At 39.3% G+C, this 20,352-nt stretch overlaps 1 protein-coding gene across 1 annotated transcript in view; it reads right to left on the minus strand.

Moving 5' to 3' along the window:
• The window catches only part of LOC135711284 (uncharacterized), a 152,258-nt gene that overhangs the window by 61,144 nt on the left and 70,762 nt on the right, over positions 1–20,352 (minus strand). Inside the window, exon 4 of the mRNA XM_065234089.1 lies at positions 15,955–16,410. Within this exon, the coding sequence (XP_065090161.1) occupies positions 15,955–16,410 (456 nt within the window). The remainder of the gene's footprint in view (positions 1–15,954; positions 16,411–20,352) is intronic.

Raw genomic sequence — 20,352 nt, forward strand, 5'->3', positions numbered from 1 at the left:
AGTTATCCTATCATTTTAGGCACCGAAACAAGGTGGGATGCCAGCTTAAATAGTAGAGAAGTTTTCGGAGATCGCTTTAATGTGTTTAGGGATGATCGTAACAAAATTTTATCTGATGGAGGTGTATTAATCGCAGTGTGTACCGACTATGAATCGGAAAAGATTGAATCAAGCAAATGTAAGGAGTTTGATCATGTTTGGGTCAAATGTTTGATTGGAAATCAAATTCATATCTTTGCGACAGTGTATTTTCCTCCTGAAAGTGCCAAAAAAGAATCATATGATTTGTTTTTTAGTATTGCTGATACTATTATTTCTTAATGTGAGCCTGAAGCAAATGTTCATATTTACGGTGACTTTAATCAACGAGCAGCAAATTTTATTGTTGACGACGAAAATGATTTTGATACCGATTGTTGGAGACAACGAAACGCTCCATTCTTTATTTGACAAAAGCGCAGAGTTTGGACTTTATCAAGTCAATCATGTCAGAAATCATAACAATTGTTATTTAGATTTATTATTTACGAATATGACCGATGATTTCTGCGTGATTGAGGCTCCTGCACCTCTATGGAAAAATGAAATATTTCATGCTGCAATCGAATTCTCCGTATTTATACACGATAACACCACAATGTTGGATGGCGATTTTTTGGAAACCTATTTTGACTTTAGACATGCAAACTATGAGCTTATCAAAAACAATTTAAATTCTATTGACTGGCAAAGTTTTATTAGAAATTCGAGCCCAGAGTAGGCTGTAGATATGTTCTATGAAATTGTATACGATATATTAGAAACGACAGTACCGAAAAAATCAAAGAAATCTAAAACTCCAGCATGGTACAATAGGCAAATAAATAATCTCAAAAATAGAAAACAAAAGGCTCATAAAGCCTATAAAAAAAGAACAAAATAATAGTAACCTCGCAATTTACTTGAACACATGCGATCATTTGAACTGTGAAATAAAAAACGCATACGAACGGTATAACACTCAGGTTGAAGACAACATTAAATCAGACCCAAGATCATTTTTTAACTTTGTTAGAGACAAACAGAAGTCAAATAATTATCCTTCGAAAATTTACCTAGACAGCAAAACAGGAAAAACGACTAGCGAGATCAGTAACTTATTCGCTTAGTTTTTTCAGGATATTTACACAAGTCATGATGACCAAGACCGGGATTACCAGTATTTCTCATACTGAGCTAATGAGAGATATTGTAGTTAATAATGATACCCTCAACGAAATCTTACATTCTCTAAATACATTGGATGCATCAAAGGGTGCAGGCCCAGATGGATTGCCACCAGTATTCTTGAAATCAGTATCGCAGGAGATAGTAAAGCCATTGTTCTGGCTGTTCATCTCTTCTCTCGAATCCAGTTTTCTACCGTCAATTTGGAAGGAATCATATTTGATTCCAATTTTCAAAAGTGGAAAAAAAAAATCAGACGCAAAAAATTACCGTGGAGTTGCTATATTGTCCTGCATTCCTAAACTCTTTGAATCTATAATAAATCAAAGTGTTTTTGCACAAGTTAATCATTTAATTACAGGAAAACAGCATGGTTTTGTTAAAGGACGTTCAACGACTACTAATCTGTTGAATTTTGTAACATTTTCTATTAATGCAATGGATAAGGGACATTATGTTGAGGCACTATATACTGACTTCAGTAAGGCGTTTGATAGAGTTGATATCCCTCTTTTGCTATTCAAATTATCTAAGTTAGGTTTTAGTCAACATTTATTAAATTGGATTCAGTCATACTGGACCGGTAGGACACAAAGAGTTAGATTTGAAGGAGATTTGTCGGCAGTAGTCAATGTAACATCTGGTGTGCCACAAGGTTCCCATCTTGGACCATTACTGTTTATTCTATTTGTTAATGATGTAGAGCACATATTGAATATTCTGAATGTATCAATGTATGCAGACGACATGTAGCTTTTCCTGGAAATTCGTCAAACGTCTGATCTGTAGTATTTCAACAAGAAATTGATAACTTTTATACTTGGTGCTCAAAAAGTTTATTAAAGCTTAATGTGAAGAAATGTAATTCCATTTCATTTACAAAAAATAAAATTACAATAAGACAAAACAGAGTTGAAAGGTGCAATCAAGTTAGAGATTTAGGTGTTATACTAAATTCAAAATTAAACTTTGTTGAACATTATAATAACATTATCTACAAGGCAAGCAACATGCTAGGGTTTATTAAAAGGTTTAGCTTTCATTTCAATGATCCATACACAATCAAAACATTATATGTTGCACATGTTAGGCACCTCCTTGAGTACTGTAGTATAGTCTGGGCTCCATATCAAGATACTCATATAAACCGCATTGAATCAGTTCAAAAACAGTTTCTATTATTTGTTCTAATAAAGTTAGGCTGGACGAGTTTACCCTAACCATCTTATGAGTCTCGATGTATGTTGATCAATTTGGATGCCCTTGAAAATCGAAGGCAGTTTGCAATGATAGCTTTTATAAACGATGTTGTGGCACAAAGAGTGAAGGCCACAGAGATTTTAGAAAATCTAAATGTTTATGCTCCCACTCGTTTCTTAAGAAACAGAAATATGTTTTATATTCACCATCAAAGAACAAACTATGCCAGGAACGCGCCTTTAAATAGAATGATGTCTTGTTATAATAAACATTATGAAACAATTGATTTGACAATGAACAAAAATGCTCTTAAAAAACGTTTCTTTTCGAGGTAAGTCAGAGATTGAAAATTAAAAGAGATGTTAAGTGTTTTTGTAAATTAAGCTGGTCTACATTTGATTGACGACGAATAAATAAAAGTATCGTCTAATTTTAAAATTAACAATTATCAGTTTTTAAATTGTTAAATTGCATCCAACACATCATTTTTACAACAAACGTCAAAATTACTTAACGGAATAATTGATCAGACCATTATTCCGCAAGGAAAGTAAAATTGCATTCAGAATGCGCTTCCTTCATGTCGATCACGATACTAATGTAATCGATCTTTCCTTTACCGATTTCTTTTGAACTGCGTACAGGGTCAAGAAATGCTAAGGAATAGTAATTTCTTTAGTATTCCATGTCCTATCTCGTAGCACGTAAAAACGTCATTACTTTTCAGCTGCGTACCAGTCTTTACGTCGGATTGATTTACTGCACAATTAATTACGCTAAAGGCTGACTAAAAGTAAATTGTAAATTGGTACGCCCCTCGCACGTCGCTAGTGTTGGGAATCTCTTTGACAGTGGTTTGTTTGCACTTCTATTGATAACAACCTGGTGCAAGTTTGATCAAAGTAGTCGATCGCGTTCAGAAATAACGTCAAATGGAACTCGAAATAAGAAAAAATATTGTGCACAAACACCTGCAAAATCCAGAGTGATCCGGTTCTAAGCTAGCTAAAGTGCTGAAGATGCCAAAAACAACAGTTTGTCAAGTGCTCAAAACCTACAAGAAAACCCTGAGTGTGGAAAGGAATCAGCGGACCTACGAAAAAACTGGAACCAGGGATCTTCAGCTGCGCAGAAAGGTGTGGAGGTGCGTTAAAGCCAACCCCAACTTTCAAACAGTGCTGAACATCCTTGACAGGGAAGGATACAAAACGTACAAAGCCAGTAAACATTCGAACCGGCACATAAAGCAGAATTCCGTGGCCAAAAAGCGTGCAAGGTTCGATTTTAAGCAGCTTAAAGGTCAAAAGTGCTACATCCCGACTGGACGTGGAGATGTGCCGGGAAGCTTCAAGTTCGTATTTGCCGACAAGTTCGCGATGACGACCATGATTTGGCAAGCGATTTGCAGTTGTGGCCATCATCAAAGAGAACCTGAAAAAGCGTGCATTGCCGTTCATCCCCAAGCATAGGGGCAAAGTCATATTTTGTCCCAATTTGGTGGTTCTGTAGTGGTATGCTGCCAACAAGATCGATTGTGTCTCCAAGCTAATAAATTTTAAACTAATGAATGAATTTTGCCCGCAACCAATCGAAAAATACTGAGCAATTTCAAAGCAGCGACTTCGAAGAAGCGGCGGGGCAGTTAAGGACATCCAGCAAATGCGGGCAAAATGGAAGAAGTGCGCTGATTCCGTGTCCGTTTCCACTGTGCGGGCGCTGATGGGTTCCATCAAGAGGAAGGTTCGAGATTTCGTTCGAACTGGAGAAATGCAACCATCTAATGCTGTAACTTTGAAGTTATAATAAAAGTACTGTAAAGCAACCATTAATGGACTTTTTAAACTTATTGAATCACCAATTACAGGACTTTTTGTGCGTACCACTTTACTTTTAGTCAGCCTTTAAAAGCATGCAATCAAGCTTTAGGAATAAATGTATTAAAACTTCTACGAATTAACACTGTCTAGATTTGCATACAGAGTGTCTTCTCATTTTGCTGAATAAAATTCAATGCGTTTTCCTGAACCTTAACGCAGGTTTATAATAATAAAGCTATCTTTAAATACGTTAAAAATTTAATATTTTTTGAAAAATAAACAACAACGGCAAATAACGTAATCGTTTTAAAGGCATGACAATCATTTTTAAAGAAACAACTTTTCAATCAAACCCATAAAATGTTGAAGATTAACATTTATTTAATTTTAGTAAGTCGAAGATCACAAAATATGCAATGTCCTGAAGCTTCAAGACATTAAAAATTATCAAAGTGCCATAATTATGGAAATAAAAATTATTTATTTCAAGTTTGCATTTAACTTTATGGAAGATAAGAGAGATTCAGTGACGTTCTATCAGCTTCACATCAATTGTAGGAACTTTACAGAAGATCTGAGGAATGAAAGGGATAGCTAAAAAATTGTTTAGCACCAAACGGAATGCTATTATAACTGATAGCTTCCAAATTTATTTACCTATCCGTACGTACTGTAATATTTGATAAAAATAAACCAATCGTTGAGGTATTGTAAAAAGTCTAACATTGCTTCTTGACGTAAAACTCGGCATACAGATTCTAAACTCGGCCTAACGCATTGAAACTCCATTGAAACGCCAATGAATTCACTTCGGCCTATCGGATGAAGATAAAAATTGTTTCGGTCGGAGCGCTTCTTTTGTTTTTCGGGAATTATGGGTGCAAACTTTCATATCACGCGTTTTTATTGACTTCGTTCAGTAGCTTATTAACTAAAGTATCATACCAAAAGCATAATTGACTTGTTAACTCTGATATCATGGATTTATTTGAAGTTTTCTGCTCGGTAGGCCCAAAATGGGTGATTAGGCCGAAGTAGTTCTCTACCCTATAACGATCTTTGGTGATTTTTAGAGATCTTAAGGGCTATTTTCGTAACTGCAAGAGGAAAGCTCAGACTTTTGTAGGGATTTAAACATCTTAAAGCGTGAGGTAAGATAAATTCAGGACAGCTCTATTTTCTTCAGAAAAAAAAATACGAACCCTGTTCCTGTTCTGACAATTTGAGACAAGTATAGAGATTTTCATAGACCTGATGAATACTTCAGAGAAGTTATGAAAACGTGTAACGTTGTGCGTTTTTTCTTGTAATATTTTATCGATTAAGTTCAATTTAATTTAAATAAAAATATTTTTTCATTTACATTCCGTTCAGTAGTGAAATATTTCAAGCGTGTCATAAAATGCTATGTCGAGGCTACGCGTTATTTTAAGATAAGGTGTCTTGGATAGAACTTTTGCTATATTTTGCTATAAAAAGCTCATCGTTATAGATAGTTACTTTTATTGAGCATGCTTTCTGGGAGGCACCCTGAAATACTTCACCATTCGATTAGTTTGGCGCAGTGTTTGAATAAAGGAATCGTTTTTGAAAGACGACCTTAATTTCCAAAGAAAAATTACGTAAGCAACATCCTTCCTCGCGAAAGGTACTCTGATTTGTTTCATTTCACCTTTGAATCGGCTGGTGAACAGAAGTGCACGAGTTTACAGTTGTTATCAACTTACGTTTCATTTAAAGTTGTTTAAGCTTTACGATAGAAGTGAACGGAAGTCCGTAAAATTCGCATACGCGTAGTCTGTTCAGTTATGTTTTAATTAGTGAATTTGTACAAAAAGCTTGACCAAATCCAGGCTGGGCAGGGGCACGTAGCAAATAAACAGAAGGACTGGGACACACTGGCTGGAAATTGTTTGGAAAGGAGGGGATGGTCACATCAAACTCTAACATCAGACAAACAAAGGAATTCGTAGATCGCTTGCATGTAGGGAAGATCACGGGTTCCCAAAACATATCTTACTTCACGGAAGCATTGTCTACCTCGGGCCACAAGGGTATCCAACAGTCGTGCTCTGGAGGCGTCATTACCCGGGCAATACCAAACTGCGTGATCGATGTCATCATAACCGGTTCTGCACCTAAATATATTGCTGTCAACGAGGTTTATTCTGTAGAGATGTGCGTCTAGCGAGTAGTGGTTGGATATAAGTCTTGACATCACGCGAATAAAGCCCCGACTTACAGCCAGACCTTTGAACCACGCTCTCGAAGAAACATTTGAAATACTGGAATGTAACCACCGCCCAAGAGAATTACTTGTCCAATCGTTTTGTCAACTTAAAAGAGAACTCTGACGTACTAATGGGAAAAATTCATCATGTTTTTTTTTTTTTTTTCCTTTGGTTTGTTTTTTCCGTCGATCTTGTTTTCCGTGCTGAGCACCAATGCTACCGACGTGCCAGGAAGGCAGCTCCCACACCTGGACCCTACCTATCGACCCATCAACTCATGAACCGGGGACCAACAGCTTTACTTCCCATCCGAAGGAAGGCGTGATCAGAGATGTTATGCCTCAGAACATCCCGGCGGCGCCGACTGGGATTGAACCCAGGCCTGCTGGGGTGAGAGGTAATCACGCTTACCACTACACCACCAGCGCCGTTAAAAATTCATCATGTGAAATTCTTCAATCATAAATCTCCCCTTGTTGTGCGCCCACCTTTGCGAGAGAGTCTGCCTTCTCATTGCCTGGGATTGAGCAATGTGAGGGGACCCATACAATATGATCTTTCGACCAGCAAACTCATCTGCTCCCTTACCTTTGAAAGGAAATAAGATGAGTGCCTACCTTGTTTCATCGACCGAATAGCCTCAATCGAACTGAAACTATTCGAGAAGATGAAGTAATGGTCTATGGGCATATCGGAAATCATTCCCAATGCGAAGTTGATTGCTGCTAGCTCAGCAACATAAACGGAACATGGTTCCTGAAGTTTCCGAAAGGCGGTTGAGTATTCATTGAAGACGCCAGAGCCAGTGGATACATCAATGCGTGATTCATCAATGAAAAATCTTCTATTGTAATTGACTTGTTGGTGCTTTTCACCAAAAATACGGGGAATTGAGATAGGTCAAAGTTGATCTGGAACTCCTTGAACAGCCTGTTTCATGGAGAGATCATAGTCAATGGGGGAGCTGTAGTTAGTAAAGCATACACGAGGGGGGTTATAGCATGGAAGCAAATATATTATATTAACAATATGATCCACTCTTTCGCTTAGCTGGCGAACCGATTTTTTAGCGATGAAAGCACCTCTGTGGCCAAAAAGGCTACCAATGTATTTGTCTATCGTCACGAGAGGTAAACCAAATGAAAATTTGCTTAATATTTCAAATGAATGTATTTCAGCATTTTATTTTATTCGATGACAACAGTGACATGTTAGACAAATTTTAAAGTACATAATACACAATGTAATTAATGAAAATAATTTGACTCTTACTTTTGTAATAAGTGCTATATTCACACCCCTCGATTGTAATTGAATGATTATTGCTGACCTTTTTCAACGCTAGATGGTGCGTGAAGCAATATTTTGCGGGTCGCCATTGCAACATTTGAAAAGGGGAGGAATGGATCATATTGTTTTTTTTTTTTTTTTTTTGTTAATTACTTTATTTGTACAGGCTCATTCGAATAAACTTTACAGAGCCAAGTTATCATTTTCTTTATACATTATAAATGTCTTAAATCTAAAATTAAAGGATTGGAACCGATTACTCGCGGTCTTCTCGAGGTTAGTGGATGACAATTGTTTGGATCGGGAGAGGGAAAAGGAGATTTGGAATATGATTTATGATTCAAAAATTTCACTATTTCTAAAACAAATACTTAATCCTATCGACGTTATATCAATTCTGTAATTATACAATTATTACAGAAACAAATCTACAAAAAAAAATACACACACACATACAAAACACAAACTAAACACAAGGTTAATCAAACCTACAATCTATGGTTAATATTCTTCAAGAAAACATATATGAGTTGGAACATTAGGTTGTCTACCTCGAGCCCGAAGGGAATCGTACAACTCGGATCTGACTCCACGGTGCTCAGCACATGACCAAATAATGTGATCTGCGTCCTGGTAACCTTGTCCACATTCACAGAGATTACTGTCCCCCAGCCCAACACGGAACAAGTGAGCGTTTAAAGAGTAGTGATTGGACATGAGGCGAGACATCATACGAATGAAGTCTCGACCCACATCCAACCCCTTGAACCAAGGACACTTCGACACCTTAGGGATGATTGAATATAACCATCGTCCCGAACTCCCTTCACTCCATTTATTTTGCCAGCTGGCGAGGGACTGTTGACGATAAATGAAGAAAAATTCGTCGTAGGCGATTTGTCGATCGTAAATATCGCCTTCCATAGCGCCCACCTTTGCAAGCGAGTCCGCCTTCTCATTGCCCGGAATCGAGCAATGAGATGGGACCCATGCAAAGGTGATGACAAAAGATCTTAAAGATAAAGCACTTAGAAGCTCTCGTATTTTCATGAGAAAATACGAGGAGTGCTTTACCGGCCTCATGGAGCGAATAGCCTCGACAGAACTGAGACTATCCGTAAAAATAAAATAATGATCTGGTGCAAGTGAGGCGATCGTTTCTAGCGTACAATGTATTGCCGCCAGCTCAGCAACATATACGGAACAAGGAGCTTGAAGCATTCGAGAGGCGCTATGAAATTCGTTATAAATACCAAAACCAGCGGACGCCTCTATTAGTGATCCATCTGTGAAGAACGATCTTGCGGAATCAACTTGGCCAAACTTTGCAGCGAAAATTGACGGAGCAATCATGGAACGATGATGCTCTGGGATTCCGCGAATCTCTTGCGTCATTGATAAATCAAAATGAACAGAACTGTCGAAGTCGGAGAAGCAAACACGATAGGGATTATGCTGCGAAGGGCTGACATCCTGTGTTATGTACACGTAGTACAATGACATAAAACGAGTTTGAGGGTTTAGCTCAAGAAGCTTCTCAAAGTTTGCAATCACCAGTGGGTTCATAATTTCACAACGGGTGAGGAGCCTGAGGGATAATTCCGAAAACCGATCAGAGAGTGGCAACATGTCCGCTAACACTTCGAGACTCATCGTATGAGTCGAGTGCATGCATCCTAACGCGATACGAAGACAGCGATACTGGATCCGTTCCAGTTTGATGATGTGCGTTTTAGCCGCCGACTGGAAGCAAAAACTACCGTACTCTAAAACCGATAAAATCGTTGTCCGGTACAACGTTAGAAGATCTTGCGGATGGGCTCCCCACCACGTTCCGGTAATTGTTCGGAGAAAATTGATCCTTAGTTGGCATTTCCGCTTCAGATACTCAATGTGGGATCTCCAGGTGCATTTTGAATCGAACCAGACCCCAAGATATTTGAAGGACATAGAATGAGTGATCGGTTTACCCAAAAGTTGAAGCTTTGGTTGTGCTGGGCTATGCTTCCTAGAAAAAACGACCAACTCAGTTTTCTCCGTGGAGAATTCGATACCTAGCTGGATAGCCCAAGTAGACAAATTGTCTAAGGTATCCTGTAAGGGTCCTTGCAGGTCGGCCTCTCTGGGTCCTGTCATAGACACTACTCCGTCATCTGCAAGTTGTCTCAACGTGCAGTTGTCCCTTAGACAATTGTCAATTTCCCTGACGTAGAAATTATACAGAAGGGGGCTTAAACATGAGCCCTGGGGGAGACCCATGTAGCTAAATCGTGAAGCTGTAGAGTTTCCATGAGAAAAGCTCATATGTTTCTCTGACAGCAAATTGTACAAAAAGTTATTAATTAATGGAGAAAGGCCACAAGCGTGGAGTTTGTCTGAAAGGACTTCAACCGATACTGAATCAAAAGCCCCCTTAATATCCAAGAAGACAGAAGCCATTTGCTCTTTATTAGCAAAAGCCAACTGAATTTCAGTGGAAAGCAACGCGAGACAGTCGTTCGTTCCCTTGCCCCTACGGAAACCAAATTGAGTATCTGAGAGTAGGTGGTTCAACTCAACCCATTTGTCCAGGCGAAAAAGGATCATTTTCTCCAACAATTTTCGAATACACGATAACATCGCAATGGGACGATACGAATTGTGATCTGACGCGGGTTTTCCAGGCTTTTTAATGGCTATAACTCTCACCCGCCTCCAATCATCCGGAACAATATTAAGCTCCAGGAACTGACCAAACAAGTTCAACATGCGCCTCTTAGCGACGTCTGGGAGGTTCTTCAACAAGTTGAACTTGATTCTATCAGCCCCCGGAGCCGAATTGCCACACGAAAGGAGCGCGAGTGAGAGCTCCAGCATTGAAAAAGGCTGGCTGATCTCGTCTACCGAATTCGTCGTTTCGCGAGGAATCATCTGTGCCGGCACAGAATCAGGACATACTTTTCGCGCGAACTTGAGAATCCAACTATCGGAGTACTCCTCGCTCTCGTTGTTTGAAGACCGGTTACGCATCCTTCGCGCCGCATTCCAAAGCGTATTCATCGACGTTTCGCGCGATAATCCGTCCACGAATTGCCGCCAGAATCCGCGTTTCTTGGCTTTGATGAGGCTCTTGAGTTCGCGTTCAAGAGCCGAGTACGCTTCGAAATGTACGGGTGTTCCACGTTTCCGGAAAAGCTTAAACGCGTCGGACTTTTTACGATAAACCTCAGTGCATTGCTGGTCCCACCAAGGGGAAGGAGGTTTCCTACGGAAAGACGTTCCTGGAACCGGCCGAGTTTGAGCTTGGAGCGCGCTGTCCAAGATCAGATTGGAGAGGAAGTTATATTCCTCCAACGGTGGAAGCCCTTCTACCGACGTTAGGGCATCTTCTATCACATTCTTGAACTTTGTCCAATCGATATTACGGGTAAGATCGTACGCGACGTTAACGGGTTCCGACGGATTGAACCCACTGGCAACTGAAACTTTGATCGGCAAGTGATCACTACCGTGGGGATCTTGGATCACATTCCACGTGCAATCCAACGATAATGAGTTAGAGCAAAGTGTGAGGTCTAATCTACTTCCATTCGAGGATGGGTCTGCCAAACGTGTTACTTCTCCATTGTTAAGAATTGTCATATTAAAGCTGTCGCAGAGGTCATATATCAAAGTAGAACGGTTGTCATCATACAGTTCCCCCCAGCCTGTACCGTGGGAATTCAAATCTCCCATAATCAACCGTGGAGCAGGAAGTACCGAACAGATATCTGAAAGTTGTTTGCGATTAACAACGGCTCTAGGAGGAATATAAACAGAAGCAATACAAAGGCTCTTACCTTTAATAATAGCCTGACATGCGACAACTTCAATACCTGTAAATTGTGGAAGATTCACTCTATAGAAGGAATGGCACTTTTTGATCCCCAAAAGTACCCCTCCTCCACGCGAATCCTCACGATCCAGTCGAATAATGTTAAAATCATAAAAAGGAAGATCGATATCTGAAGAGAGCCAAGTTTCACAAACAGCAAATGCATCACAATCATTATTGTGAATTAAAAACTTAAAAGAATCTAATTTAGGAATGAGACTTCGACAATTCCACTGTAGAACAGTGATCAAATCCCCGACCTCGTTTGGAAAATTATCCATCGAAGGAAATGATTGCTGCAATGAGGGGCCACTTCAATGTCAATTGCTTCAAGAGGGTCTTCACAGAAGGAAGCATTGCCAGAACAATGCTTTTGAGAGGATCAGAAATATTGAGGTACTTGAGAATATCGTCCACAATTTTATCAAATGAGAACAACCCGGATGAAGTAGGGGCTTCTGTTCTTAAAAATGGGCCATCAGGGGTTTTTGATGTCCCCGGGAGAGATGGAAAGTTCTGGTTATAGTCAGTTCTGCGGAAACCAGGAGGAGTTGAAACTTCCTTTTTTCCATCACTCCTTGATTTGGGCAAGCTGATTTGGGGTTCCTTATCTGCAACTTTCCGCGAACGGATGCGTTTTCGTTTCCGTGCAGAACCTTCCGGAAAACTGAAAGAAACTCCCTCCTCAGCCAAGTCAGAGTCAGACTCGTCATCAGACAAAACAGCAAAGGGATTTTTGTCGTTGGTTGATGGTGTGGCTGTTTTTAGCATTGCTGCAAAAGACTGCCTGGAACGCTCCTTAAGAGAGCGTTCTAGTTTCTCCCCGCGTTGTTTGTACGCCGGGCACGATGAGAGACCATGAGGAGTTCCCTTACAGTACACGCATTTTGGTGCAGTGACTGTGCAGGCGCCATCCTCGTGCTTCTCCCCGCATTTGGAACAGCGTGCCTTGCTGCCACAGTGAGAGGCCGTATGTCCCAACTGTTTGCAATTTTGGCAGTTCATGACCCGAGGAACAAACAAACGCACAGGTAGCCGAAGTTTTCCCAACTCGATGTAGTGAGGAAGGGCTGAACCAGAAAAGGTCACCCGAAACGAGTCTGTGGGGGTAAAGCTCTTTTTACCCTCGCTGAAAGATACTGAGTTCAGCTTCTGGACTTCCAGTATCTCAACCGTGGGAAGCAAGGGGTTCTTGAAACGGCCAACCGCTTGCTTCGCCAAGATCTCGGGGGTCAGACTCGCTTCGGTCACCACACCTTCGATCTCCACATTACGAGCTGGGATGTACACTCTATACTCGAGTGTAAAGAGCTGGGAGGCAGCAATCTCGTTAGCTTGTTTCAGGTTAGAGACGACAACGCGAAGTTTATTGTACCTCACCTTCGAGATTTCGGTCACGGCCGAGAACCGCTTCGTCAGATCATTAGTAATTTGCATTACATTCAAAGGTTTCTTTTTGGGCTGAAAGTAAACAACCCATGGGCCAGTCGAGTCTTCTGGGTAGGCTCGCGATCGGGGGCTTATCTGTCCCTGTCCATTACCAGACTGAGATGACGAAGCAGGGATGGCATCATCTGATTTCTGGGATGACAGACGTTTTCGACCCTTCTTGCTATCGCGTGGCAAAGTGGTGTCATCTTCCGACAAAACGTCCATTTCGTCTTCTGACAAAATGTCCATTTTGCCGTACTAGTGGGAGCGAAAAACGCTCTACCACTGCAACGATAATCAAAATTACTCGGACACAATACACGAGAAAAAAAAAATACAAACACAGAAACACAAACTTAAAATTTAACTGATGGGAGAAAGAAAGAAAGAAGAAAATAAACTTATCTGATAATCCTATACTACTACCACCGAGCGTTTACACAGCAGCAGCGGAGCGACGCGCAGCTTTGATGATCTTCGATCCGCGTGTGCGGGCGGTCTTCGTTGGTGTGTGCTTGTATGAAGCTCGGCACTCAGCTGAACACACGATGATGGATGAGCGGTTTAAATGCGGAGGCAGATGCTGACACTCGATGACGATGATCCGTGTGCACAGGTATGCGTGACCACGCACGGATGGTGCGCAAAATGGTTGGCGAATTGGCAATCGCAAAAACAATTTTCCTTCCGATGATGCCGAAAACACACTTTCTTCTCAGAAAAAAAACTCACTTTTTGATAAATTTATCGGGAATTATGCCAGGAATCACTAAGCGAGAAAAAACTGATTATTTACGTCAGATAATAGCGAGAAAACTTCCAAATTAACGGAGCGCGAAACAAGTCGACCGTACTTCTTGCTAGGACGCAGTGGATCATATTGTTAATATGATATGTTTGATGAAAGGCTAACATCCGATGGCATATAACTAAGATAGATTCGCACGAATCTAGACTGGATGCTCAATTCGAGCATTTCTTCGAAGTTTTCAATCACAAGGTTGTTACTGACACTACATTTAATCAATATTCTTAATGAGAGCTCCCAGAAACGGTTCTGCAGAGGTTTTACGCCCGCTAGGACCTCTAGGCTCATATTGTGTGTTGAATGCATACAGTCAAGGGCAATACGTAAACAATGATATTGAATACGTTCCAATTTGATTAGATGGCTTTTTCTTGCCGAGAGGAAGCAAAAAGAGCCATTTTCAAGAACTGAAAGAATAGTCGTTTTATATAGTTTAATGAGATCTTCCGGGTGAGCACCCCACCATGTCCCGGAAATGGATCGTAGAAAGTTGATCCTTTGTTGACACTTTTGTTTCAAATACGTAATGTGGGTACCCCAAGTGCATTTTGAATCAAACCAGACTCCAAGGTATTTGAAGGTTAAATATTGGGTAATGTCTCTGCCCAAAAGATTTAGACGCAGTTGGGCTGGAAACCGCTTCCTTGTAAACACTACCAATTCAGTTTTTTGCGGTGAAAACTTGATCCCTAAATTTCTTGCCCAAAAAGACAGATTATTTAGGATATTTTGCAATGGTCATTGCAAGATTTTCGCTCGTGGACCTCTCAGGGAAACCACGCCATTTTCTGCAAGCTGTCTAAGCATGCATCGATTATCTAAGCAGTTATCAATATCTTTGACATAAATAAGATATATAGAAATTATAAAGTAAGGGACTTAAACATGAACCTTGGGGTAAGCCCATGTAGCTAATTCTAGAAGTTGTCAGTTGACCTAGATTTAAGGTTATTTGTTTTTCTGACAGCAAATTATTCGATAAATTGTTTAAAATACCGGGTAATCCACTACTGTGCAAATTGTCAAAACGCTATATCATTCAACAAAGTATTCTAAAAAATAAGATTTGTCAACATCTATAAAATATTTGGTCATTTCTTATGTCACTCTGAATTAGGTATTACCAGATGCGGACCGCAATGCTACTGAATACTTTTTAATCGACACTAATCAATCAATTTAAATGTCATTTCCTGCCAATAATAAGGTACTCAAAGCACCAAAATAAACAATACATATAAAACACCACAAATCGGATCTTAATTTGGCCTCGATCTCGTTCCAACTGGCAGTGACCTCCTGTGTCATGCTATGAGCATGAGAATAAAGCAATTTACGTGAGAACGTTTGTCGACGTCATCTGAGACAATACATCTTAGGTTTCATATGCTACTATTGCTGACATGCAGCTACCCTGACGGGTGCTAGCCAAGAAAACAATTTTTCCATGTCCAGCAGCGACAGTCAAATTGAGTTAAATTACACGGTAGGTACCGGATCGTGCCATCTACGCTGAAGTCCAATAATTTCGTTAGGCATGCATGTAAAGTATAAACAAAACAACTACATGCCATATAGGTAAAGGAATGCCCATCAAGCGAGGCGATCTTTCAAGGTGCTCAAAACCACAGACCGTAGGCTAGTTCAATAATGCAATCGATCGGCGATCAAGCGCGATTGGTCGTGAGTATTCCGACGATTGCAAGGTGATCGTTGACCTTGGCCGCCGCTGTGAAATCGATTGGCAGGAATGCGAAAGTAGTTGATTTGTGTGGGAGGATATTGGTCAGCTTTATTGAAATTAGGTATTGAAGGTTTGTCCATTATTCTAAAATCGGAAGAACCACATGCCCATTGCATAAACAGTAAGTCGTCATTTATAGTATGTTTATTATTCCACTCTAAAATCAATGCCACACCAAACATTACAGTCTCCCATAATATATACATTAGTAGCAACTAAACCGAACCAAGCACCAACTAATTCAATACCCACACCACAAACCACCACCGAGTCAACCGACCTCCAAGTGACTTGAAATTCTAATGTAGATCAATCGTTTCTCTGATGGCCAAACATATGCAATCAACAACTCTGTAACTCAACAAAATAATTACCTCTCTGCCGGTAGGATTTGTCCCGATAGAACGAATCGACGTGTTCCGATTCGCCCGATTGCAGCGATTCAATGTCAATGTGATCATTATCCAACGGGCCCCCCAGGTCGCCATACTGATCCAAATCCCCCTCGCCATCAGCATATTCCTCGTCGTCCTGCTGGTGTCGCTGCTGACCGGATTCCTCATCTCCGTCGTTGTATTCACTGAGCAAACTATACCGACTGCCGGCGGTACCTTTGAGCAATGAACTTCCCGTGCCACTCATAGTGGCATTCTGCTGGCGAACGTCCCGCACCGAACCGGGCGGGAGCGATTTCGGGAGGATCTCGTCCACCGATGGCACGTGAATCTGAGGCTTACGCTCGGGATGCAACCGTCGCTCGAGGTAGCGCTGCAGGATTTTCTGAGTTATCAGATTCTGGCGCTGAATTTCGAGCACTTGGGGATCCACATCTAAAAACGGTATGATTCCGTGTGAATGAATAGAATTATGGAATCCGGAAATGGGGGGAGAGAGAGAAAGAAGAAAATTTATGTAGCTTAATTTTGTATTTCAGTCACTTGAGGTGGATCGAACAGTAGTTAATAAGCGAAATTGTAAGCTCATGTCGGTTCTAACAAAGCGTTTTTGAGTATAAAGCGAATTACGGTAAGTGCTAGTGACATTCCAATTTGAACAATACAGCTTTATATTCAATCAAATTAACATTTAAGATTCCTTAGTCAAAGTTAATGATCAGGATCGCAAGATAAGTTTCTTAAGAGCATCGAACTTACTTCTAGTAAATTTGAACGGAAACAAATCCTTAAAACTCCCGAAGTAAATTGGCTATAATTCCATATCAGTCCCATATAGAAAAATGTATGCTTTGAGAAAATTGCAGCTGAAGACCCGAAGTGCAATACCCATGTAAATATTTAAAAAAGCATAGTTAATTTTTATTTATTTTTTTCAATTTAAAATCAATCGCTTTTATGTTTTATGATATCAGCAAAAAATATGGCAAATTAAAAAAGCAGAACTGTAACTTCACATCTGGACGATTTAATTTAAGAATGAGACTGATATGGGACTATTTACTTTGCTTGATAGGACAACCTAAATTGATGTTGTTTTCACGTTTTTCATGATCAACGACCGTAGTTTTATTACGTAATATGAAAGTAGATGCCAATTGATAGATGATAACGTTGTTATCTTAAAATTGGCGAAAATCCATATAAGACAGATATGCATTTATAGGCAATTATAATTCATGACACCTCTAGACTGACTCTAGGGCTTCTAAAATTGACCCGTGTAGTTTGTATATTCCGTATGATTTCCGAAGTGAACTCAATCTCAGCAGTATCGGTTGCCTCAAGAGAAATTCGTAGCCCAGACAAATAGAAGTCGTATAACAATGCACAGATAGAATCATAAAATACTACAGATTTAGTCCAAATTGCACATAAGAATGAATTAAATCACATAATGTTTAAGTTTCGTCATATATGGTGCAAACCTTTTATCTACATCCGATGTGTCATTTTTGCATCGTATAAGAGTATAAAATAAATCGGATAAACCCGTAAGACATGTCAAACATTATTTGTTATTACAGATTAAGTAGTATATTAGATCACATTGAATAGTTCTAGGAATAGCCTTTCGAGATCGCTGAAATAGAAAAAAAAGCAGGCAAAATCATCAAGATTCAGGGAATTCTTAAAATTTTGGATTTTTTTATTTGCTTCGTAAAAAAACCTCGATATTTGGGATTTTCTTCGTGAAACAAGGTTTTTGAAAATATTGTCAAATACCCCCACAATATTGGTATTTTTATAATCGGAGTGACATGTAGGAGCCTGAAATCTATGTCTGACGCCATTTTTAAATCCAAGATGGCGGCATCCGGTTACAGAACAACTGGGAAATACTGTCATTATGGCCCCACACGGGCTGGAAATTGATGTCTGGCGCCATTTTGAAATTCAAAATGGCACCTTCCAGTTTAAAAAAAAATAAGAAAAATACTGCTAAATACCTGAATGGGTTTTTTTAAGGTGAGTGACGTGTAGGGACCGGATATCGATGTCTGAAATACTGTCAAATATCCCACAATACGGGTATTTTTGGAATCGGGGTAACTTTTAGGGACCGGAAATCGATGTCTGATGTCATTTTTAAATTCAATATGGCGGTTTACGGTAGCATAAAAACTGAAAAATACTGTTTAATAACTCCAATATGGGTATTTTTGGAATCGTTTGTAGTGTAGGAACCGGAAATTGATATCTGGTGCCAATTTTTAATCTAAGATGGCGGCATCCGGTTACAGAAATGGGAAAACAGTAAAATACCCCACTATATGGGAATTTTGAAATCGGGGAAACGTATAAGAACTGAAAACCTATGTATGAACCCATTTTGAAATTCAAGATGGTGACTTCCGGTTACATAAAAACCAAAAAATACTGTTAAATAACTCACAATATGGGTACTTTTGGAATCGACGTAATGTTTTAGAACCGAATATCAATGTTTGACGCCATTTTGAAATCATTGATAGCGACTTCCGGTTACAGAAAAACAGAAAAATACTGTCACATACTCAACAAAATGGATTTTTTGAAATCAGGGTGACGTATAAGAGCTGGAATTCCATGTCTGATGCCATTTTTAAATCCAATATGGCTGCTTCCGCCTAGAGAAAAACTGGGAAATACTGTCAAATAACCCACAATACGGGTATTTTTATAATCTGTCATCCAGCCACCATCTTGGATCAAAATGGTGTCAGACATCGATTTCCGGTCCCTATACGTTACCTTGATTCCAAAAATAATTATATTGTGGGGTATTTGACAGAATTTCCAAGGTTTCTCTAACCGGAAGCGGCCATCTTGGATTTCAAAATGACTTCAGGCATTGATTTCGGATCCCTACACGTCACGTCGATTCCAAAAATACGCGTAATGTGGGGTATTTGACAGAATTTCCAAGGTTTTCCGTAGCCAGAAGCCGCCATCTTGGATTTAAAAATGGTGACAGACATAAAGTTCCGGTCCCAACACGTTAATCCGATTTCAGATACAACCATATTGTGGGGTATTTGACATAATTTCTAAGTTTTTATGTAACCGTAAGCCGCCATCTTGGATTTCAAAATGGCGTCAGATATCAATTTTCGGTTCCTACACGTGACTCCGATTTCAATAATACCCATATTGTGGGGTATTTCAGAGTATTTCCCAGATTTCCAAAATCGCAAAAAAAAACTCGTTAAATGGAATTTACTTCATAAAAAAAACCTCGTTATTTGGGATTTACTTCGTAAAAAGAAGGACGTAAATTAAATATTGCGTTAAAAAAGACTTCGTAAACGGAGGTTTCAGTGTAGAAGACCCGAGACTTTGGAATATTTTGAAAGTTTTTAGAATTTTAATTGTTTTCAAAAGTATTCACCTTCGAAGAATTTTCAAGAGAAGCATAATTCCAACGGAATTTCGAAAATAATCCCATAAGAATTGGAAAACCAGCAAATGTGTATACGTAAGAGTTACACTACCATAATACTGTTGTTAATTAAAATCACAAGAATGGAAAAAAAAAACCTAAGGAAATCTAAAACATTATTCCAAAGCATTCTGTTCAGATTTTTATAGAAATTCGAAGAAGAATTCCAAGGGAACAGAATTCTAATGATGGTTAAACAAATAAGAATGACTGGATGAGAATCTAATAACATGGAATTTTTCAAAGCAATTATGAATAACAATTTAAGAAAATCTTTAGGAGTATTCCTAGGGATTTTTTATTTTGAAAACAATTCAAATAGTGTTCTAAAAAAAAGCATCGAAATTCTGAAGGAAAATTCAAGGAATTTGAGAGAGAATTACAAAAAATATCTGAGATCATGTCCAAGGTAAATTCTGAGAAGAATTTCAAAGAAATTTGGAACAATACATAATATAGACAGAGGAGAATTCTACGGACATTTTGTGGAAAATTCTGAAGAAAGTTCAGAAGTTCAGGGTAAACACAGTTATGAAGAGAATTTCAGGAGAATTTTTAAAGAGTGAAAAATGAAATTCTAGGGAATATACCATGATAATATTATAAATGGATATTATTTGATTTTGTGTGGGAATGAACAAACATTTATTTGCAGAGAATCATTTTTTTCTATGGTAGTGGAACAGACTTGGTTAGTGGAGTGCTTTGTGCTGTAACAAGCCCCTAATAGTTTTTGTGGTGCTATTCTGAAATGTTATGATAAGCCATCGCAGTCTTCACGAAACATAGACGGCGTTGAGCTTGAGTTTCAATTTCTTCAGTGCACTTGTCATTTAACGCGCGTGTTATCTTTCGAAATCAGGCGTACTCTGCACATCAAACGTGATACTTCGTAC

Source organism: Ochlerotatus camptorhynchus, unplaced genomic scaffold (assembly GCF_037179485.1).
Source record: "Ochlerotatus camptorhynchus isolate MF236.1 unplaced genomic scaffold, CSIRO-AGI_Acam_v1.1 ptg000429l, whole genome shotgun sequence".
NCBI classification, from domain to species: domain Eukaryota; kingdom Metazoa; phylum Arthropoda; class Insecta; order Diptera; family Culicidae; genus Ochlerotatus; species Ochlerotatus camptorhynchus.